This window comes from Mustela nivalis, assembly GCF_964662115.1.
Source record: "Mustela nivalis genome assembly, chromosome: 8".
NCBI classification, from domain to species: Eukaryota; Metazoa; Chordata; class Mammalia; order Carnivora; family Mustelidae; genus Mustela; species Mustela nivalis.
Genome location: NC_139027.1, coordinates 351,276 through 373,831, shown reverse-complemented (window position 1 = coordinate 373,831; position 22,556 = coordinate 351,276). Strand labels below are relative to the sequence as shown.

General features: G+C 64.5%; 1 protein-coding gene across 2 annotated transcripts in view; it reads left to right on the top strand.

Moving 5' to 3' along the window:
- PXDN (peroxidasin) overlaps nucleotides 1-20,803 on the top strand; it is a 69,764-nt gene extending 48,961 nt beyond the window's left edge. For both annotated transcript variants that reach the window (XM_082745755.1, XM_082745756.1), the window contains 12 exons: nucleotides 439-597; nucleotides 963-1,075; nucleotides 1,974-2,130; nucleotides 4,232-4,340; nucleotides 4,843-5,000; nucleotides 7,872-9,375; nucleotides 11,669-11,803; nucleotides 12,447-12,655; nucleotides 15,765-15,885; nucleotides 15,987-16,119; nucleotides 18,241-18,354; nucleotides 18,856-20,803. In XM_082745755.1, the coding sequence (XP_082601881.1) occupies nucleotides 439-597; nucleotides 963-1,075; nucleotides 1,974-2,130; nucleotides 4,232-4,340; nucleotides 4,843-5,000; nucleotides 7,872-9,375; nucleotides 11,669-11,803; nucleotides 12,447-12,655; nucleotides 15,765-15,885; nucleotides 15,987-16,119; nucleotides 18,241-18,354; nucleotides 18,856-18,975 (3,032 nt within the window). In that variant the 3' untranslated portion in view covers nucleotides 18,976-20,803. The remainder of the gene's footprint in view (nucleotides 1-438; nucleotides 598-962; nucleotides 1,076-1,973; nucleotides 2,131-4,231; nucleotides 4,341-4,842; nucleotides 5,001-7,871; nucleotides 9,376-11,668; nucleotides 11,804-12,446; nucleotides 12,656-15,764; nucleotides 15,886-15,986; nucleotides 16,120-18,240; nucleotides 18,355-18,855) is intronic.
- Nucleotides 20,804-22,556: the final 1,753 nt, after the last annotated feature.

The window sequence follows — 22,556 nt, the reverse complement described above, 5'->3', positions numbered from 1 at the left end:
GCAGGGCAGGCCGTGTGGGCAGCCGGCACTGGGACCCCCGTGTGCCTGGGCAGGAGAGGGCCCCGTGCTGGCTCCTTGCTGGGGTGTCCTGTGCTGTTGAGTAACTGCACCCCTCCCCCTCCCCAGCGGCCCCTCCCCCAGCCCTTCCCAGTCCTCGCCCCTGCATTTCTCATGTGCTCCTCCCCCTTCTGGGGAGTTTCTCAGAGCCGGGGGCTCCGTCTGCCCCTGACCCGGCCACACCCGGTTGTGTGGAATGTCGCCTGCCAGCGTGACTGGAGCAGAGACCAGTCTGTCCCACCGTCCCGTTTGCCGTGAGCAGAGACCAGTCTGTCCGGCCGTCGTGTGCTCCAGGGAAGCTCTGCTCGACCCAGCCTTCCCAAGTCCCGCTCTGACCCCACACGTGCTGTCCGGGTTGCCGCGCGTGCCCGTGCCTTGCAGGGAGCCCGCTGTCGGTGGACCGGCGGCACCTCGTGCTCTCCTCGGGGACGCTCCGGATCTCGGCCGTCGCGCTGCACGACCAGGGCCAGTACGAGTGCCAGGCCGTCAACATCATCGGCTCTCAGAGGGCCGTGGCCCAGCTCACCGTGCAGCCGAGAGGTACGCGGCGCCGGCCTCCCCGGCCCTGGCGGATGGGCTGCTCTGTGCGGAGCCGCGGTCCGGGGAGACGGGCCCACGGCAGCCTGCACAGCCCACTATGGCGGGAGCTGGTGGGGGCTCGCGTCTGTTCCCCCAGCACAGCTCCTCGCGGGGGGCGGCTGCCAGCACATGCTCTCGCCTCCGCTCTGGCCCCTGTGCTTGTGCAGATGAGTTAGGAGGCTGAGGGAGGGCCGGATGCCAGACGCGAGTGCCCTGGGCCTACTCTGGCTGAGGACAAGGGGCCGGTGCTCCGAGGAAGCTTTCTGGGTGACCGGCGGGTGTCCCGACTTCTGTATCTTGTCAGCTGGGTGTCCCTTGCCTTGCAGTCACGCCAGTCTTCGCCAGCATTCCGAGTGACATGACGGTGGAAGTGGGCGCCAGCGTGCAGCTGCCCTGCAGCTCCCAGGGCGAGCCCGAGCCTGCCATCACCTGGAACAAGGTACCACCGGCGGTCGGCCGGGCCCGGGTGTGGCGGCTGCCCCCAGCCCGCAGCTCCCCACGCAGAGGGACCCTCCCACCCTGGCCTGAGTTACCGGCTGCTGTGGGACCCTCAGGAGCCAAACCAGAGGGAAGCGGTCCCACATGCTCTTTCCGCGTTCTTCCCAGTGACGCAGCAGAGAAAACCCTGCCACTAGGGCTGTGGCCCCATCGTCAGCAGAGAAGGAGGTGCTGTTCCTCCACTTTTCAGGGTTGTGTTTGAGAAGAACAGTGCGGAATTGGATCCCAGCCTTTGGCCGTTATGAATGAGGGCTTCAACGGGGCATATCCCGGGAGGAGAGGGTGGCCACAGGCAGGGGACCCTCACAGGGAGGTTCGAGCTCTGGGGGACAGCCTGGCCCTCGCCTACCTGCCCCTGTTGCCCGCCAGCTGTCGCCGCTGTCTGCGAGGACCACACGTGGCCGCCCTGTCCCTTGGGCTTGTGCTTACCTTTCCTTGGCTGGGCCTGACGCCTGGCTTTTTCGGTGCGGCTCGGGTATCCTGTCTCCCAGAAGACCTTGCCCAGGGCCCTTCTCCGTCACTGGGCACCCACAAGCTGTGCTTTCCCCATGGTCGTGTGCATCCCACGGTGGGTTTCTTTCCGGGCCCCCAAGCCCCGATCCTGTAGACTCCAAGGGACCCCATCCCTGCCTTAGTGTTTTCTGGATCTTTCACAAGAGCTCAAGAAAAGTTCCTCTCAGCAAATTGGACTAAATCTCTTTCTCTGCAGGTTTGGATAGAGCTGAGCATACCCTGTGCGCCTTGTCCCCCAGTGAGGGCCCGACAGTGGACCTCCACCCGCAAGAAAAACTGCTTCTGCCTCTCGCACTCATTCTTCGTATCTTTCTGTTCTGCTCCAGGACGGGGTTCAGGTAACGGAAAGCGGGAAGTTTCACATCAGCCCTGAAGGGTTCCTGACCATCCACGACGTCGGGACGGCGGACGCAGGCCGCTATGAGTGCGTGGCCCGGAACACCATCGGGCAGGCGTCAGTCAGCATGGTGCTCAGCGTGAGCGGTGAGTCCCATGGCGGCGCCACCGTCCCCGGCACGAGGCAGGAGGGCGCTCGGCCCGGCACTTGCAGGCTCGCGGCCTGATGACCGGAGGGCCGCGCGGCCTGTTGGGGGTGGCCACGGTGCACACTGGCTGCCGCCCCTTCTCGCTGCTGCGGCCGCTTTGGTCATGTGCCTGTGACCCGGCTGCCCCGGGCGGCACATTGTGGCTGGCGTGGCCGCCGTCCGGACCACTGGGCTCCGACGTGGGTAATTTACGTCCCCGTCTGCCGTTTGAGCGGCCGGTGCCCCGTCGCCCTGCCTCCTGTCGCTGTGGGTGCAGCCGCGCGTCTTCCCAGAATGGGGACAGCGCCTGCCCCGGCTCCTGACAGCCGCGCTGGGCCGGCCGCTGTCCGCCCCTGCCCACCTCCGTCGTCTGGCCGTCCCTTCACTCGAGTCTGTGTCTCTGCCTTTCCCGGCACGGCTCACCTGCCTGCTGCCTCCATGGGCCTGTGAGTGCCCCGGGTGGGAACGGGGCCCCTCAGTGTGTGTGCCCAGCACCCCGTGCCCGAAGCCTGTAGGTGTTTACCAGATGTGAGAGGTAAAGAGGAACCGGGAGCCTGCTTTGTTTTTTTGGGGGGGGAGGGTGGATGTTCTTTTGCCATCACGCATGGTGTGTGAGATGGATGTAATGTTCAGTTGCTGAATTCTAAGATTTTTTTTTGTTCTTTTAATGGCAAATTTTGATCCCTAAAAATAATGTCACTTTGATGTAAATTAGTTATATATGAGAGTAAAAATAATCTCTTATTCACGATCCCGCTTCTAAGAAATAACCGCTGTTAACATTTTGGTCAATTTCCTTTATTTTTTTTTAAAGGTAGGTAAATATTTTCAAGTTATTTTTGTGATTGTTGTTTGGACAACAACAAATGCAGGTCACCTGTAATAACGTAACGTTAGAGTCATAAAATGGTTTAAAATTAGTCATTTGTGGACCACTTGGCATAAAAATATTAGGTTCCAAAAATGAGAACATTTGTCTCTGAGCTGCACTGAGGTGGGGGTTGTGCCTGGGGAAAGGCTGTCAGGCCGCGCTTCCGACGTCTGGAGCGACCGCGGACAGCCGTGACCGGGCCGATTTGCGGAGTGTGCAGGGGCAGCTGCACCAGGGCCGCGGGGCTGCCCCCCTCCGTGGGCGGGGCTGGGCGTCGGGCACTGTCAGGGGCCGAGCGGTGAGTCTGGTGGCGCCTTCCCGCTCAGGTTATTTTCAGCTGTGTCCTTCTGTGGAAAGGCTGACCAGGTTGAGGGAAGAAAGGACCCTTTCCGAGCCGCACGTCCTTGGTGACGTGGCACCGGCTGCGTCCCTGGACAGGTAGAAGGCGGATTGGGTTGGCGTTACTTTAGTTTAGCAAACTCTGGTATTCGGTGAGAAGAAATGAGAAGAAGGAAGTAGAAGGTGAGGAACAGGGCGCCCGGGGGCCCCGTGGGTTAAGCCTCTGCCTTCAGCTCAGGTCATGGTCCAGGATCGAGCCCAGCATCGGAGTCTGCTTCTCCCTCTGCCTCTGCCCCTCCTCCTGCGTGTGCTGTGTCTCCAGATAATAAATACAATTAGAAAAAAAAAAGGAAAAAAAAGAACATCCAAAACAGCTTCAGAGGGTTGCCGGCTAAGCCGTGTGCGTGTGTGTGTGTGCACTTGCGTGTGCGGGTAATGGTTCCCCCACGGCTGTGACGGGCCCGTCCGAGGAGACAGGAAAATGCAGGGAGCAGAGTGCTTGGGGGGGGCAGCTGGAGGGGCAGGCAGCCGTCGAGGGTCTGAAGAGCAGAATCCACCAGAAGCGGAGAGGCTGCCCGCCCTCCCTGGGTGGCCGTGCTTGGCTAGAACTTCCGAGTTTCACGCTGGGAGCACTTTTCCCGTGTTCTTCCGGGGTATCACGTGATTTCAGACACCGAGGTCTGTAATTTCCGTCCTACTTGAAAACAGCTTCTCGTGTCATTTGAGCTTCCGTATGAGAGACCGAACCCTTGGGGGAGACTGTGCCCACACGATGCAGTGTCCAGACACCGCTGCGTGCGTCACATAGCGTGGCATTTTGTGGGTAACGCGCGATTTCGTGTTTTCCCAGTTCCTGATGTCAGTCGAAACGGGGACCCATTTGTGGCCACATCGATTGTGGAAGCGATTGCGACTGTGGACAGAGCCATCAACTCGACGCGCACACACCTGTTTGACAGGTACCGTGGGGTCAGAGACGGGCGTAGACCTCCGCGCCTTCAGCCTCGGGGGGAGAACAGAAAGCCTTTTAATTTAAAAATCATAACGTGGGCATTAAGTCTTGTGGGGTTCGGACAGCAGAAAGACGCATCCTTTCTGAGTAGAAGAGGAACTAGGATTCGTAGGTGAGACGCTTTAGGAAACCGCTCGTTCCGTCGGCTCGTGAACTCACGATCGGCCGGAGCAGAGTCTCAGGCCGCGGCGGTTTGTTCACGGCGGTGATCTGGAGCGCAGCGAGACGGCACGTTCGTCTTCCCTCTTTGACTTAACGATCTGTTTTTAGTGTCTTTCTTTCTGTGTGTGTTTGCTGCCTTCCGCTTGGGATGAGTCAGGTACGCGACATTACGTCTCTACAAAAGTAGCTACAGACATATTTGGTGGCGATAATTACATTTTTGGACGGGAGTCGTTTTGTCCTTAAAGCTGGTTCTGTTCTTCCCTGTCTGCTCCCGCACCCGCCAGCCGTCCTCGCTCGCCCAATGACCTGCTGGCCTTGTTCCGGTACCCGAGGGACCCCTACACCGTGGGGCAGGCGCGCGCCGGAGAGATATTCGAGCGGACCCTGCAGCTGATTCAGGAGCACGTGCGGCACGGCCTGATGGTCGACCTGAACGGAACAAGTCAGTCCCCCCTCCCCCCCCCGCGAGAGCAGGGCCTCACCAAGCTGGGGCCTCCCTGGGCGCCGTCCCGCCTCCCCGTGTCGTGAGTGAGCACACGGTTGCACAGGTTCGGGCCACGCTGGGTCCCATAGCAGCCGCCTCACGTGCCCTGTGAAGCCGCGTCCAGCTGACCGCATGCACTGCCCTGACTGGGGCTAGACCCGTGGGGCCCCTGCGACCTGGCAGGGTGGCCGCTAGTCCGCGAGGCTGTGCGCCCGGGACGCAGGGCGGCGGGCTGTTGGGAAGGAGGTTTGTGGGGTCCGGGTGACTGAGAGGTGGCGGGGGAGTTGTGTGGATGGTGGGAGCCCGACACCCGCCCGCAGCCTGTGCCGCGCCGAGCCCCCGGGAGCAGCACTCGCACAGGCACCAGAGGCCGGTGTCTGCTGTGTGGAAGCGGTCCCTCAGGGCGAGTGTTTGTCTAAAGCTCTCCGGCAGCGCGTGTGTGCCGTGCCCCCCGGGGGTCACACTCCGCAGTCTCCACGGGCTTTTTCGACTTGACTTCAGGGAGCCCGTCTTGCCCGTCAGGATGGAAATGTCTTTCAAGAACCGAGTGGTCTTGCGTGCGAGTGTGTGGCGTGAGGATGTGGAAATGGGCCCGTCTCTGCTGCTTGGAGGGAGGGAGGTCCCTGCGCCTGTCCCCATCCTGCCCTGGCTCGGGGCTGGGCTTCCTGGTGTTTGTGTGTAGACACGTAGACCCTGGTGCTTCCTCCTCTTCCTGACGGCTCCGGCCTCCATCGGGGCCGTTGTAGATTCCACTCCACAGACGGGCCAGCCTGGCCTCACAGGCGCTCCCTGGGGAGAAACACGAGGGCCACCCCTCTCTCCACTTGCCTTTGTTGGGCTCTTTCCACCCTCTGGGCCGGGGGTGGGGACGGGTACGTGGGGCATGTGGCCGTTTCCCCGTGGCGCCTCCCTGTGCTCCCAGCTCGGCCACGTGTGGAGGGCCCGTGGGGTTCTGTGGTGCTCCTTTCTGTGCCGTGGCCTCCCTCCTGTGGCTGGCTCACGTGGTGAGTGCGGCTGCTGTGGCTTCGGCAGGCAGCCGTGGACCTCGTGCGGCCACTTACGGTGGTGGAGCGCGTCTGTAGCCCCTCCTCGTGCAGGACCGTGCGCTCACCCACGCCGCTCTGCACAGAGATCCGCGGGGCCCTAGACAGACCAGAGAAACTGAACCGACACGGAGCCCCGGCAGAGGCGCCCGGCTCTGGCCCGCCGCAGTGTGGTGTTCGCGGGAGAGCAGGTCCTGGCGAGGCTGCAGCACGTGTAGGTGCCGGCCAGTCTCGGATGTTGGCTCAACAGGCTCTGGAGGCCAGAGGATGGTCCTGGTGTGGTCTGTGTGACGAGGGAGCCACGGGGCTTCTTGTAGAGAAGTGACCTGGTCACCGGATCAGGTCGTCGGTGGCCCTGCCACAAAGGGGGGCGTTACAGGAAACCAGGACGTGCGTGCTGGGAGGGACCAGCAGGGCTGGAGGCGGCCGGCGTCCCTGGAGTGGCCCGGGGGGATCTGGGGCGGCAGGTGCCTGTGGAGTGGCCCAGGGCTCCAGGCTCGCGGGTGTCCGTGGAGTGGCCCAGCAGGGCGGAACGTGTTGGCACTTCGGAGGCCGGTGAGTGGAGTGAATTCCAGGTGCCTTGGGGGCAGGTGACACATCCTCGTGTGGCTGACTGGGTTTCTGCCTGAGGGTTGGCAGGCCAGAGGTGACACTTAGTGACATGGGGAGGCTGGTGGGGGACGGGGTTAGGGGCTGGGGAGCGACTGTCTCACCTCTAGGAGCTGCAGGCGCACAGGAGGCCTCGGTCTCCAGGGACACCTGGGTCCTGGTTCCACACCCCCCCGTGTCCTACTCAGCCTGGAAGAAAACCGCCTCCTGCACACGGTCCTCCTGGCGTTTCTCTGTCATGAAATAGGCTTCTCGCCGGTTCCCCTATGCTCAGGGGCACGCTTGCTCTCACATTTCCGCATTTTCACTGGTCAGACTCGCCTGCATTCAGGGATGGGTTTCATCTCTAAAGCAGAGCATGGTGGACGAGTGTGGTCGGAAGCGGTCGGGCGGTCGGCAGGACTCCTGGTGAACGGCCCGTGACGTGGAACTGCCCGCCGGGTTTGCAGGAAGGCGTGGTGTGGGCGCTTCTCATCAGGGATACTTCAGGGGGCTTGGCTCTCGGAGCCCGGCAGGCACGTCCAGGCTCACAGGGCGGCCTGTTACGTCCCGCCTGGGCTGGTGCCCGCGGCCACGTGCAGAGAGGAGCAGCGCAGGGAGAGGCTTCCCACGGGGCGTGTGCGTGAGCCCCGGGCCCTGGGGTTCTGGGACTTCCTGAGCTCGCTGGGCGTGGAGCCGTCTGCCTTCCCCTGTGTCCAGGAGGTGCCTGAGGACAGGGTTTTCGGCTCTTCCAGGGACGGGTCTTCTCGCGCACCCCGCCAGCACCCATTTCTGGTGGCGCCCTCTCCCACCTCCAGCTCGGTGCAGGGGTTGTGCAGACGCTGCCCTCGCAAGCCGGGACAGGCTCTGTTCCCTTACAGAGGCCGTCTGGATCGGCTGCGAGCGGGTACTTGGGCTGTGTGCCCTGCGGGTCAGCCTGTGGTGCGTGTGTGCACACGTGTACCCCCGAGGGAGTCCGGGGCTCTCGGGCAGCCCCCAGAGCCAGCCCGGACGCAGCTGTTCCTGCCGGGACCCCTGGCTCCGCTGAAGGACCCGGTTGTCCCCTGCCCGCCACGCACGGGTCCCCTCCCCCGGTTCTGCAGCCCGACAGGCAGGGTTGGGGAGGGCTGCGGGGCCTGGGTCGCGGTCCTGGGTGCCGTCCGCCGTCCAGGGAGTAAGCGACCCCCCTCCCCCGCAGGTTACCACTACAACGACCTCGTGTCTCCCCAGTATCTGAGCCTCATCGCCAACCTGTCGGGCTGCACGGCACACCGGCGGGTGAACAACTGCTCGGACATGTGCTTCCACCAGAAGTACCGCACGCACGACGGCACGTGCAACAACCTCCAGCGGCCCATGTGGGGCGCGTCGCTGACGGCCTTTGAGCGCTTGCTGAAGGCCGTGTACGAGAACGGCTTCAACACACCCCGGGGCATCGACCCCGGCCGCCTGTACCACGGGCACGCGCTGCCCATGCCCCGGCTGGTGTCCACGTCCCTCATCGGTACGGACACCATCACGCCCGACCCGCAGTACACACACATGCTCATGCAGTGGGGCCAGTTCCTGGACCATGACCTGGACTCCACGGTGGTGGCCCTGAGCCAGGCCCGCTTCTCGGACGGCCAGCACTGCAGCTCCGTCTGCAGCAACGACCCCCCGTGCTTCCCGGTGGCCGTGCCGCCCGATGACCCGCGGGCGCGCAGTGGGGCGCGCTGCATGTTCTTCGTGCGCTCCAGCCCCGTGTGCGGCAGCGGCATGACGTCCCTGCTCATGAACTCCGTGTACCCGCGGGAGCAGATCAACCAGCTCACGTCCTACATCGATGCCTCCAACGTGTACGGGAGCTCGGAGCACGAGGCGCGCGCCGTCCGGGACCTGGCCAGCCAGCGGGGGCTGCTGCGGCAGGGGGTGGTGCAGCGCTCGGGGAAGCCGCTGCTGCCCTTCGCCGCCGGGCCGCCCACGGAGTGCATGCGGGACGAGAACGAGAGCCCCATCCCCTGCTTCCTGGCCGGGGACCACCGCGCCAACGAGCAGCTGGGCCTCACCAGCCTGCACACGCTCTGGTTCCGCGAGCACAACCGCGTGGCCACGGAGCTGCTGGCCCTGAACCCGCACTGGGACGGCGACACCATCTACCACGAGGCGAGGAAGGTCGTGGGTGCCCAGATGCAGCACATCACCTACCGGCACTGGCTGCCCAAGGTGCTGGGCGAGGTGGGCATGAAGGCGCTGGGCGAGTACCGCGGCTACGACCCGGGCGTCAACGCCGGCATCGTCAACGCCTTCGCCACGGCCGCCTTCCGGTTCGGCCACACACTCATCAACCCCGTGCTCTACCGGCTGGACGAGAACTTCGAGCCCATTGCGCAGGGCCACGTCCCCCTGCACAAAGCCTTCTTCTCTCCCTTCCGCATCGTGAACGAGGGCGGCATCGACCCGCTGCTGCGCGGCCTGTTCGGGGCGGCCGGCAAGATGCGCGTGCCCTCCCAGCTGCTCAACACGGAGCTCACCGAGCGGCTCTTCTCCATGGCGCACACGGTGGCCCTGGACCTGGCCGCCATCAACATCCAGCGTGGCCGGGACCACGGCATCCCACCCTACCACGAGTACCGCGTCTACTGCAACCTGTCGTCCGCGCACACCTTCGAGGACCTGAAAAACGAGATCACAAGCCCTGAGATCCGGGAGAAGCTGAAACGGTGGGTTGAGGGACGCCGGGGCGCCGCGCGTGTGTGTGAAGGTTCGGCGTGCCGCAGGAGGGGGTCCCAGCGTGCGTGGTCGTTGTTCTTTGTGTTTGGGTGTGTGTGTGCAGCCGCGTGTCAGAGGGGAGCCGGGGCGGGGGAGCGGGGTGGGGCCGACTCTGGTGGCCGTGCGAGTGCAGGAGGCTGTGGCCATCGCCCTGTGGGTGTCCAATGGGCCCTGACGGCGGAGGGGAAGGAGCTGCGGGGAACCCGAGGGCCCAGCTGGGGTATGTTGGGCTTTGGGGGGGCTTCTGCGCTCCCATCAGGTGGAGGGCCCCAGAGCTCACCCCGCACAGGGTGGCCTCCAGCGATCGTGGGGGCTTCCATGGGGGGCTGCCGTGGTGGGACCGCGAGGGCGTGCTGGCCCTTGGGGACCACTGGAGCAGGGAGGTTAGGGGCCTTCGTGCAGGAGGATCTGGGCTGCCGTCTAACAGGAACCTCTCCGCGGTCTCCCCGGCAGGACAGCCCCTTCGACTTGCAGTTCTCTGCATGCTCAGCCCTGACCTTTCTCTGAGGTTACCGCTGCCCTTCGGGTGGTGACTTCCATCACGTTCGTTGTCTCCGTTTCCTTAATGGAGACCGCGGCTTGTTAGAGTCTCACACGCTCCCTCGTCGTCCGGGACTTGTGAAATCGGCCCTCGGGTCCCTGGGTGTGTCCGTGTGTCCGTGGCCGAGGGCAGGGAAGGCTCCCCGCCAGGGCTCCCTCGCGTGTGTTCCGGACTCTGCTGCCGGCCGCGTGTGATCTCGTGCTCTCACGCCCTTGGCGCTGGAGGGAGGATGCTCTCTGGTAGCTCCCGCTTGCCTCTGGCAGAAGACGGCTTCCTGTGCGTGATGTAAGTTGTGGCCGCGTGTCCCGGCGCGGATGCAGACAGCACCGGCCGCGGGCGTGTGACCTGCCCTCCACGGGTGCAGGACGGTCTGGGTCTCCGTGCCACACGACGAGCGTTTACGGGGACGGTCTGTCGTTCGTGCGCTTGCACGGTCTCCTTTGCTCTTGTCCGGACGGACACGGACGCCCTCCGTGCGTCCCCACTTCGCAGACTCACTTCCGCGGCCCAGAGGTGCTCCTGCTGCGGCGCAGCGTGCGTGGTGGGTGAGGGACGCACCCGTGTGTGCTGGGGACCCAGAGACCGTGTGTGCCGGGGACCCAGAGACCATGTGTGCCGGGGACCCAGAGACAGACCCTCCTTGTTCACCGGACACCCAGTGGCTCGTTCACTTTGCTGTCTGTGGGCTGCAGTGTGGGGGAGGGGCCTGCGGTCGGAGGCCCTGGGGGGGGGCAGACACTTCAGGGGCAGAAGGGCCTGCGGGACCTTCCTTAGGGTCGGGGGAGGGGAGGGAGCAGGCCCTGGTCAGAGTGGGGCGCTGCCCTGCTGCTGTATCCCCCGTCCCTTCTTGAAGCAGGGGCTGTGCCCGTGTCAGCAGTGGGGTCGTGGGAGGGGTGCTGGCGGAGCTGGGGCTCCGGGGGCTTAGGCAGGCTTCCGGGTGGCTCCCTGAGGACCACACCGCGTGGCTCCCGTCTCCTTGAGCAGTGGGTGTGGAGACCACTCAGCCTCCCTTCCAGAAGGACCGGTGCTGCCGCAGCGGCCTCCCTCTGTCTCTGCGGGCCGTGGGGCCCCTCAGCTGGGCGGTGCGCTCCGGGCTCAGAGTCCCCATTGAGGGCAAGCTGACATGTGCGTCTGGGGAGCTGCTGGGGTGTCCCCGATGGGGTGCGGGCCGCTCGGCTCGCACGGGCCTCCCTACGGAGCTGCAGGAGCTGGACGAGCGTCCTCGTCCTGGGGCATCGAACCCTCGCCGTCTCAGGCGTGTGGTCGAGTTCTGCTTCGTCACTAGCTTGCGGCACGAGGATCTTCCACAAATAGTCGAATCGCGGCGTTACGGCGATTCCTTCGGGGGCTGCCTTAGCTTCCTGGAGCCCATTCCTTTGGTTTGTGGAAGGAAACTGGAAGGACCTACCTTACACGGTCCGGTGTGGTTATTTCTGAACAGAAAAGGTGTGAGTTTAGTTTTTCCTCTATTAAGTTGGTTTTTCTATAGTTATAATAAATTGCGCATGTGTTTTGTGTGTGTGTGTGTGTAAACAGTACAGAAAGCTTCTAAGTATGACATATAGATGCTTAAGTCACCGTGAATTTCTTGGCTGACAAAAGGTGTGAAAGGTGCTGAGTGATCCGGAACAGCGAGGCCTTTTTCCTCTGTTCTGCTGCCGTGTTCTCGGGCACGTTCAAGGTTTCACTTGTTTGTTCTGCAGGTTGTACGGGTCCCCGCTCAACATCGACTTGTTCCCTGCCCTCATGGTGGAAGACTTGGTCCCAGGCAGCCGGCTGGGGCCCACCCTCATGTGCCTGCTGAGCACGCAGTTCAAGCGCTTGAGAGACGGGGACAGGTAAACGCAGGTGCCTCGGGACCGGTGAGGCAGGTGCCAAAGGGAAGAGCCTCTGCTCTTAATGCACCTTTCTGGGGACTCGGGGAGGCAAGGAGCCGTTGCCGGAGCTCGGTGTGCGGGTGACTAGTGAGGGAGCGCCGCCAGCCTCACTGTGATCGCTCCCTGTGCGGACTTCTTCCACCGTGCCCGAGAATTACACAGCCTCGTCACGGCTGCTTTCGTGACCTTCCGCTTAAGACATTTCTGTTCTAGGAATAGAGAATTCACAGGGTTCAATGCTGTGGGAGTTTGGAGGAATCTGAACTTCTGGCAGGACCGCCAAGTTTCAGGTTTCATGGGTGTCGTTAGTGGAGCTTCACGTAGGGGAGGACACCGTCCCCCGTCCCAGGGAGCCCGTCGGCGCTGTGCGCCAGGCCGTGCATTCTAACCGTGGCCCGTGCTGCCTTCTGAGCCGCCGACACACTGCTGGTTTTCGTCCAGATTTTTTGTTCTGTTTCTGAGTCGGAAAGCTGAGTCGAGTCCGAGTCCCTCCGTGAGCCGTACCCGGTGGACGCCAGCGGGGTCTAGACGGTCCACAGAGCTGATGGGGAAATGTCTTCATTCACCTCCTGTGTGTGCTTTGTCTCCTTCTGGGGAAGCACAGGTTATGGTATGAAAACCCGGGCGTGTTCTCCCCGGCGCAGCTGACCCAGATCAAGCAGACGTCCCTGGCCAGGATCCTGTGTGACAACGCCGACAACATCACCCGCGTGCAGAGGGACGTGTTCCGTGTGGCGGAGTTCCCCCATGGCTACGGCAGCTGTGACGAGATCCCCAGGGTGGACTTGCGTGTGTGGCAGGACTGCTGTGAAGGTGCGTGTCCTGGGGCCTGCCGTGTGGCGGGGTGTGCGTCCCGGGGCCGGCCGCGTGTACTGGGGAACGTCGATGCCGCAGCTCCACGGTGGCCGCTCGGGGACGCAGCAGAGCCCGGCTGGGATCGTGAGGAGACGCTCCTGACCCGGTGTGGTTTCTGTGAGAGCTCAGGACCGAGGGCCACGGGTAGGAGGCAGGAATAAGCACGGTCCGTCCGGCTTCTGCTTCTTCCTTCACACCGAGCTGCGTCTCCCGGGAGGACTTGCGTGTTGGACGAGTATCATGGGCCCCTGTGGACGGCTCCAGACTCAGATGTCCGGAAGCGCAGCTCGCACCCGACTGTGGGCACCGCGCGTTCCGAAAGCCGTGACAACACGCGTTGCTGGAGTGTCGTGGAAGGTCTGGAGGGGCGGCTGTCCACGTGCAGGCCTGGGACGCGTGCGGCGGGGCCGCTGGGGCCATCCTCGCTCCGTGGCTCCCCTGCGTCCGCAGATCCCGCTGTCGCTCACCTGGATGCTCGTTTCCTGACCTGAATGTGATTTGGGCTTTACTCAAACTGCAGTCAGACCCGGCAGGATGAAGCGGGGGGCGTCCGGAGCTGGCCGTGAGACCCTGCTCCTCGGCGGCCAGAGGCCGGGGACCCGCAGCGGCCCCCTGCGGCGGAGATGGCTCCTCCCGCCTCCATGCTCGGCCTCAAGCGGCCTCTGCCCCACCTCCTCTTCTCGGGGGAAGCAGCTCTGGCCGTGGCTCTCTGTTGGCCGTCATGTCCGTGAGCGCGGGACTCTGGGTTGGTAGGTCAGCGCTGTCCTCTGCCTACGTCTGTGCGTGGTGGCCGTGCCGATCGGGCGCGGCGTCTGTCCGCCTGGCCATGCTCTGCGTGAATGTGGTACGTGTGTGCGTGTGGGTGCGCGGCACATTGTGCTACAGGACGATTCGTGTGACCACTGGAGCGGAGTCGACTGCACGCCCCACATCCCGAAACATTTACAGTCTCCCTGATACATCTAAGGGAAACTGGTTTTGGGGTGTTTTCTCACTTTCTTAGAATTATCCTTGCTGGTTTGCACAGCTCTGCTCGCATTTCCGAGGGCGGGGCATAGAGTTTGGTCCTTGTGCCTGCAGAGACCTGCTCTTCGCAAGTCCCCGGGAAAGGCCGGTTCTTTTCGAGATACAGAACTTCACGTCCCGATGGTGCCACCAGGCCCCCTGGCTGCTTAGACAGAGGCAGAGCCGGGTTTTCTGTTGTTTTTGCTCAGAAAAGCCAGAGACCCCGGAGAGACGGAGACTCGGAGCCGGGTGGCGGCATCGGGGCCGCGCTCCCGTCCGTGCCGCGGCGGGGGCCGTTCTGACTTCCCGCCGCTGGACGCGTTTCCTCCAGGTCCTGAGCCGCCAGGTTCAAGGATGCTTCGGAGGCTCTGTGTTCCGTCCTAGGTCAAGAGCCACGTCTCAGACAGGGCAGAAAGGTCTGACAGGACCAGGTGTCGGTCGCTGTTTACTTCCCATTCCATTTCCAAAACTCCCGGAGAGCAGCCCGAGCTCCCTGCGGGTCCCGGAGCGCATGCGGAGCCCCGGGCGTGAGGCTCGCGCGCAGGAGAGCCCAGAGAAGCGGCGCCCGGGTGGGCGGTTTCTCCTTGTTGTACCAAAGTTCGAAATCGCCCTTTGTGGGGATGGGTGGGGCACGCGCGCACACACACGGTTTTGAAATAATTGCATTTATTTTAAAATAGTACAAAGAATCCTTGTACTTCATCAGACTCACAGTTGTTAAAGTTTCGTCCGGTGTTACTGTTCCCTCTCACCCCGGGATACCGCCGTCGGCGTGTGAGCACACGTGTGTGGTACGCGTGCATCCGTGTGTCTGCGCGGACATGCACGTGTGTGTGAAGGAACATGCCACATGTTTCCTAAACCGGCCGAGGAAGTCGCAGGAGGCGTGCGGCTCCCCTGAGTGACTTGGGGGGGTTGGGAGCGGGCAAGGGTGGACGCGCACTGAGCGCTTCCCGTGGGGGTCTTGTGCCGAGCCCCGCCTTCCTCCAGACCCGTGGTGGACGCGCCCAGCCAGCTTTTCTCCGCTCAGACCCAGTCTTGTGTCCGGGCGCAGGCGTGGACGGGGCAGGCTGTGTCCCCTTGGGACAGCTTCAGGAGGTGCTGGTGCCGCGCGTCCCACCCCCGTGACCTGGACGCGGGGGATGGGGCTGGAACGTGGATTCCACATTTGCCCGACGGGGCGGCTCTGGGGACGGGCAGGTTTCTGGGTTTGGAAGGTGAAGGCTGTTCTCTCCGACGTGAGCTCCTTCTGCCCGCCCGGGGGGCGCGTGGCCTGCGAGCCGGGAGCCCTGCTGGGGGGCGAGCACTCCGGAGGCAGCGTTGCCCGGGGCCTCCTGGGTCCGGTGCATTCACACCGTGAACCTGCCTCAGGGTTGGAGTTTCAGGCTGTGTGTCCAGGTCCGAGCGGGAAGCGCGTGTTTGGGCGCTGAATCAAATCGCAGAACGCTCGGCCATCTTGTCTCTGGGCCTTTGCCTCCGGCGGTGGTCGTGGGCCCGCTAGGCCGGGGCAGGGGACAGTAGCCTGTCCTCTGTGTGCTTTCTCTCCGGGGGTTTCCACCGCCTCTCTGCACGTGTCAGCGCCTGGGAAGGGCCGTGTGTAGCCTCTGCCACCTTCCTGGCCAGGCCTGTCTGGGGGGATGGGGCGCGGCGTGAACCCGGGTGTTTGTGGGATGGGGTGGTCGTGGGCAGGCGGGAGGGCCCTGGAGGAGGGACGAGGGGGCACGGGCGTGCATACGGTGCCCTGAGAGCACAGTGCCGGGGCCGCGGGGGTTCGCGCTGCCGTGGTGGCAGCCAGCGCGGGGTTGACAGGACGGGGGTGTGGGGCGTCCATGCAGGAGGCGGCCGTCCGGGCTGTTGGCGGGGAGCCCAGGTGAGGCTGGGGGGCTGCTGGGCCAGGAGGATGCGGTGCCAAGGCCACGACTTGCCCGTGGAGGGAGGAAGCCTGCCACGAGGCTGCGGCTTGTGTCGTCGACGTGCCGCGAAGGCCGGTGACGTTGCTCAGGATGTGCCCGGCATCTCCTGAGCCAGGGCCGACCGCTCACAGCCCGCACACTCGTTTCAGACTGCAGGACCAGGGGACAGTTCAACGCCTTCTCACACCACTTCCGAGGCCGGCGATCGCTGGGGTTCAGCTACCAGGAGGACGAGCCCATTGGGGAAGCGGGCCCCGGGGGGACACCGAGGTATGGCCGTCCCTGAGACAGGTCCCAGGCTCTGGGCGGGGGCGCCTGCAGCCACGTGTGACCCGCTGAGGTCTGTTGGCGTCTCCTCCTCCCCCGTGCAGCATCGGGAAACACAGAAAGCACCCAGGAAACGCCACAGCCGCCTCCCGAGAGCACCCACAGATGCCAGGGACGAACGACTTCAAGGACTTCGTTCAGGAAATGCAGAAGACCATCACAGACCTCAGAGAGCAGGTAACTGTCCCTGCCCGTCCCATCCCGCACCGCAGACAGCGTTCTTGCTCCCGAGGCCCTCCCGTGTGACGTCGGCTCCAGCTCCCCGACCGGGAGCCTCCTGTCTGGGCGGCTCTTCTCTTGTGGCCTGTCCCCGGCCCGGCCACATGGGGCTGCGCTCCGGTTCCCCCGTGGCCGGTGAGCGCTCACTGTGGGCTGTCCACAGGCACCACTGTGACAGCTGCGGGGTCCCTGGAGCCGCCGTAGAGATCATAGGCCAGGAGGGGCTGAGGGTTAGGGCCACGGAGAATTCAGACCTCGGTCCTGTTCCAGAGCCACTTCTCCTGGAGTGTTGCTCTAACCCTTGTCCCCAGGGCGGGGCCAGCAGGCATTCTGTGGTCTGGTCCCCCAGATGTGGGGGGCAGCGGCACTGAGGGTCTCCCCACTGGGCTCTTCTCCAAGGAGGAGCTCTGGTCTTGGCGGACGGCCTGCAGGGGTGTGAGGGCAGAGAGACAGGAGGCCGGGTGGGAAGGAACGTGGGCGCCAGGCAGAGGGCGGGGCTTGTGGCTCCAGGAGAGAAGCCCCTCGACCCTCACCTACAGCCAGAGAGACGGCCAGGCTGTGGGGCACAAGGCCTCCTGGGGACTCCGCCCTGGACAGGTGGGTGCTGTGGGTCCTAGAGACGGTCACTCCAGGCCGGCTGGCTGGACGGTGACCACGAGGTGTGCACAGCTGAGTGCCGTGCAGCGAGGAGGGGTCATTCTGCGGATGGGTCAGTGGGAGCAGAGGCGGGAAGGGGGACGGGCGGCCCCGAGACCAGCCAGCTGTCTGCCCCTCCGGCCCCTCCTTCCGAATCTGCGGGACCCGCGCTCCACGCCCACCGGTCCCGCCCTCTGCGCCCGCGGGCCCCGCCCCTGTGCCCACCACCTCCCCCGCCACACACACCTGTGACCCCCTCCGTGGCTTCTCCCAGCTGCGGGACGGAATAACGCCGGTGTGATCCTCTCCGCTGCGTACCGTGCACGCCAGGGCAGGGCCGCTCGCTGGGCAGGGCTGCCGGGTGTTGAGAGATGTGGACAGAAACTCTGCCCTGACTCCTGGCGGGGGTGGGGACGGCATTCGCAGGCGACTCTGACTCTGCAGGGCTAGGCCTGGTTCCCGCAGAAGTGCTCCACCCTCGTCTCCTGGGGGATGCTTGCTGGCAAGGTCTGTCCCGCAGCGTCCGTCTTGAACTCCTGTCCGCAGCCGCCAAGGACAGCCCCCCACTGCCCCAGCCGCCCTGCTGGCCCATGGCTGCTGCCCACGCGGCCTCGGGGGTCCTCCATCCTTCACGACTTGGAAGACGGCTCTGAGGTCGGGGGATGCCAAGATCTGTGCTAATGAGGGCCGGAGTGCAGGAGGCGGCCCGCTTCGGAGCCCCAGCTGGGACCCGCCCGCACCCAGGCCAGGGCAGACGGCGCTCGGGCCCCGGGCCGCAGGGCGGGGTGGCCTGGACCAGGGAGGCCGTGTGGCCAGGTGATCCGCCGCTGCCACACGGGGTAGATGGAGAGCGTTACCTGCCAGGAGCACGCGGGGTTTCTGCGTGTTGAATCCCGTCTCCGCGCCCCGACCTTGATCAGAGAGACCTCCCCGGCAGTGCTCCCTGCAGTGGCCGTGCCCGGTTGTGTCCATTCTCTGTGCGGGTCGCGAGCTTTGGTGCCTTCAGCGGAAACCCCGCTCTGGGACCGGTAGATGAGGTGGGAGTCTTGCGGGCTGCCGGGCCCTCCTGGCACAGCGAGAAGCACGTCCAGCCGCGCAGACGCTGTCCACGTCGGCAGCCGCAGCAGGGGTACAGGAGGGTCGCCCTGGGATGCCTGTGGCTCAGGATGGTGACCGGTCGGGGCTGTGCATGTCTGGGAGTCTCTGCAGGATGTTCCCGCACGGTCCCGGGAGCCTCTCCCATCCCCTCCGTGATTCTGTTCTTTCCCCGGAGCTGCCGTACGCGGCAGCCCCTGCCCTTGATGCCCGACGTGGCAGGGCTCACCCAGGGCTGTCCCGGAGGTCTCGGGACCGAAGCGTCCTCACTGGGCAGGAGGCGCCGGCGTCACAGAGCTCAGACCTTCCCCCCCCCAGCAAGCGGGACACGTGTTTGCTTTGCTGCAGATTAAGAGGCTGGAGTTGCGGCTCAGCTCCACGGACTGCGCAGATGCGGACGGGGGGCCTCACGCCAACGGCGCCAAATGGAGGCGGGACGCGTGCTCCGTCTGCGAGTGCCGGGTGCGTCTGGGGCTCTGCTGTGGGCAGCGGGGGCACAGGCTGCGCTCTGCGGTGGGGGACCTGCACACCCCCGGCCCAGGCTGCCTCAGGGTGTTTGCACCAGTGAGGCGGGTGGGCCTCGGTCAGGTGGGATGGAGGTGCCGTGGTGGCCACATCGGCCATGGTGTCTGGGCCCCAGCTTCAGGGAAGTGCGGGTGTTTGGTGACGTGGGGACCGGATGGGGTGTCCGTTGTGGGTGTCCCTTCCTTGCCCCCTGGTAACATCCCAGATGTGAATCTGGGGGCTGCACTGAGCCCGCATGGGGTCCTGAGCTCTCCGGGGCAGGTGGGCAGTGGGGGTGGGGCGGGAACCTTGGGAGGGAGTGCAGGGGTCCGCGGGGGCGTCGGCCGCAGTACAGACTGCACCCAGGAGCCCCGACCGGTCACGGGGGCGGCGGGCAGGGGGCGAGGCACAGGCCATGTGCCCCAGGAAGTGACAGGTCCTGGTGCCTCTCTCTCCCAGGACGGGCAGGTCACCTGCTTCGTGGAGGCTTGCCCACCTGCCGACTGTCCAGCGCCCGTGAGAGCCAGTGGGGCCTGCTGTCCGGTCTGCCCGAGAGACGGCACGGGGAGGAAGCCTTAGCTCGGCGAGGCCTTCGGGGCCCTCCACGTGTCCTCGAGACGGACGGCCGGCACAGGGCGTGCGGACGGGAGGGACCCCCTCCGTCTCGGCGGAGCGCAGGAGCTCAGAGCATTCACAGAGGAGAAACCACGGACACATGTCCTGACTTCACGTTAGATTCTCAGGTCTTTATTTAATGTTTTTGATGAGATATTGGTGCTACTATTAAATTGCACAGTTAAGTCATTTAGGCTCCTCAGTTCACTTCCCTGGATACCACCGTCTCTTCTCGACCAAAAGTGAGTCCCGCTTGGTTCTACGCCTGGAGCTTGCAGACGAGCCCCCGCCCCCACCCCCGCCACCAGCCCGGCCGCCAGGGCAGGTCATTGAGCCGCCGGAAGGACGCACTCCGCTCTGGGAAGACCGGCGCGTGGCCGACGGACAGACTCGCAGGGGAGCCGGGGTGACGGTCTGGGCGGTGGGTGCCAGCGTGCGGTCCCGGAATGGACGGCCCCACTTGCCTGCGGCGCCCGGCACTCGCCCGTGGGAGAGATGAAGCCGCGGGCAGAAAGGCAGAAAGAGGCTGGTTTCCACTGGCGCTCGCGTGACGCTGCCGGCGAGGGCCGGATGTGAACCCCGTTCCTGCCGAAGGCCGGCCCGCGGCACACGCTGGGCTCTGGTCCAGCCGAGCGCTGCGGACTTCTCCGCGCGGAGGATTCTACGTTCAGGTCGTGTGAGCGCCTTAAAGAAACAACACCGACCCCTTTACCTCATTTGTATTTTTGAGACGCATGACGTTGTGTGAGATTCTGCGCATGTTCCAGGTGTCGGCGACGGCAGAAAAACCACTTCCCACTCCACAAAAGTTGTCTTAGAATTCCGAGAGAAGCAACCATCTTACCTCATGGTGTCTCTCTGCGCAGTCGACCAGCAGCCTCCTCCTCGTTCTAGACACGAGGTGACGCCTGTCCCGAGCAGCGTGCACAGACGCGGGCCCCCCGCGGTCCCCGAGGACGCAGGTGGTCCCAGGATGTGGTGGCCAGTTCGGGATGGGGCACCGTGGGCCGGCCGTCACCCCGGAGGCCTGGAGGCAGGTCTTCGGGAGTCAGGCACGTGGTGGGCGGGTTCCGAGCCTGGTCTGGCCCAGCGCGGGCGTCCTTCCGGGAGCAGGAGACCCCGGGCACTGACCGGCCGCCACGGCCTCGGGGTGAGGCGACGGCTCCTGCCATGAGTGTCCCCAGTGGCTGGAAACGCAGCCGACCTGACTCCGGGCTTCGGGGCGCCAGGTCGCGAGGACCAGCTTGTGTCTCGCGGGGCGTGGGGCGTCTTTGGGGATATCAAGTCACCTTTGACCACCAAACCTTAGAGCCGTGTTTGCCGGCGGGAGAGTGGGTAACCGTGCGCCCAGCGTGGTGGTTGGGGAAGCTGCTCTGGCGTTGGGACGGGGCGGCGCCCATACCCGGGAGTCTGCCGTCCCCCGGCGGCCGCGTGCCCTCACCACAGACGCGCGCATGTGGTTCAGGATGTGCGGTGGGACCAGGCTCTTGGCGGGGCGGGGGGGGGGGCGGTCTGCGGCTCACAGTGAGGGTGTGTGACTGCGGCGGGAGCGGCGGCCCCTGGTTTCATAGCACACGGGGTGTCCGAGCGGCGGGCAGGGCCCCGAGGGACCCTCTGCGGCCACTGCGGGGGGATCACAGCCTCGCGAAGCGAATGTACATATTTATTTACTTTCCGACTGTAGCCGACAGCCGGGTGCCTTCTGTGTTCGTTGTAATCAGTTCATTACCAAAGAGACGTTTGCACTATGTACCGATGCTGTCAGTTCAAATAAACGGGCCACGTTTTCAAATGGGGTCTGGCGTTCTTCTTCCCGTCAAGCCTGCGTTGGGGCGACCGCTTGCTGGCCCCGAGTGGCCGACAGCAGGAGGGGAACGGGGCAGCTCCTGGAGAAAGCCAGACTGTTCCGGGCACTGTGTCGTGGGCACATGTGAGGCGGGAGAAGCAAGGAGAATGGACAAGAGGGTTAGCGTGGGCTCGGACCCGCCGCAGCCTGGAGGGTTAGCGTGGGCTCGGACCTGCCGCAGCCTGGGTGCTCTCTCGGGGCCGCGGGCCTGGGTCCAGACGGGGGGCTGGGGTCTCAGCTGCCCCTGCCTCCGGGCACGTCGTGCTGTGGACAAGGACGTGTCCTTGTCAGAGGGACCGTGTCACTGCAGCGGACACGTGCTGTGGCAGGGATGAGTCCCGTGACGGGAGGGTCCCCGAGGGACCATGCTGCGGGTTGCAGGGGACACCCGTGCCTGCCCTGGGCTCCAGGTACAGGGTAGGAGTGGACGCTGCTCCAAAGAGAACTGGAGGGAATTGGGGCACCTTCACGAGGCCGAGAGAAAGTCACTACCGTGGACAGAATCATCACGAGAAGAACATTTGAAATACTGAGAAAAAGGGTTTCTTAAGTTGCCAAATTGCTTCAAAATCTGACACTTGCGCTTCCAGCGTGCACGTGCCGAGTTTCGGGAGCGGTGGCGCCCCGTCGTCTGCCGCTGTGACGGGGTGTCCCGTCGGTCTCGGGGCCACACACCGACAGGCGGGCCTCTCCTTGCGGGGACGCGGGGAGCTCAAAGCCTCCTGTTTCCCCGCTCTCGCGGGGTTCATCCAGCTTTCTGCAGACGCATGTCGTGCTGTGTGCTTCGTGTGACCTCGGAGATTATCCGTTCCGCTTAAGCTCGACTGCTTCAAGGTCGTCCTGAGCGGAAGCTTGGGGGGCATGTGTCCAAGTAGAGCCGCGACTGCGTCGGCTGAAGGTCGCGAGGACTCTGGGTGGGGTGCCCTGCACCCGCCTGGCCTCGGTCCCCCTCGCTGGAGACGAGCGCCCGGGCTGTGCACCGGCCTCCCGTGGGAGGGCAGCCCCTGGAAGGACCGGCAGTGGGTCTGGGGTGGGTGGGTGCGGCAGGAGCTCTCCTGGCTCCTGCTCTGAGCAGGCGCAGGGACGGGTGACATCAAGACCTTCCCTGGGAGGAGCAGGACGGAGCGGGGTCCACAGTCCAGTCCTCTGCGCTAGAGGAGCCTTGAGCCGTGCGCAGGACCCAGGAAGGGTTCGGTGCACGGGGGCCCTGCAGCTCCGCCCAGAGACAGCCGGCGTGGTCCCCCCCAGTGCCGGGCGCGGGGGGCAGGGAATGGCGCCTCGGACTGCTTTAGAGACCAGGTGAAGCTGGCAGAAAGTGACTGTTGGCCCTTAAGAACTGTGAGGAAGGTCTACAGACATTTCTTCTGCCTTTGTAAAAACATTTCCCACCTGCTTCCTGTGTGCGGAGTTACACACCAGGTGACCCACATATCTGTGTTGTATTTGCCAAGCGACTCACCAGAAGCATTTAGTGAACTCAGCAAATGTGTTTTCGAGTATTTCATGTTTAGGAAAAATCGCATCTGCCGTGGAGACCAGGTTTCGGGAAGTCCTGCGGTTTGCAGGTTTTGTTCCGGGGCTCGCCCCGCCGACTTCCCGCGGTGGAGGCTGAGACAGGAGGTGGACCGTCTGGGCACACGGCGGGTGCTCGGCCGGCCGAGCCTCGTCCTGTGGGTGCAGACGGGCATGTGGCCCCTGT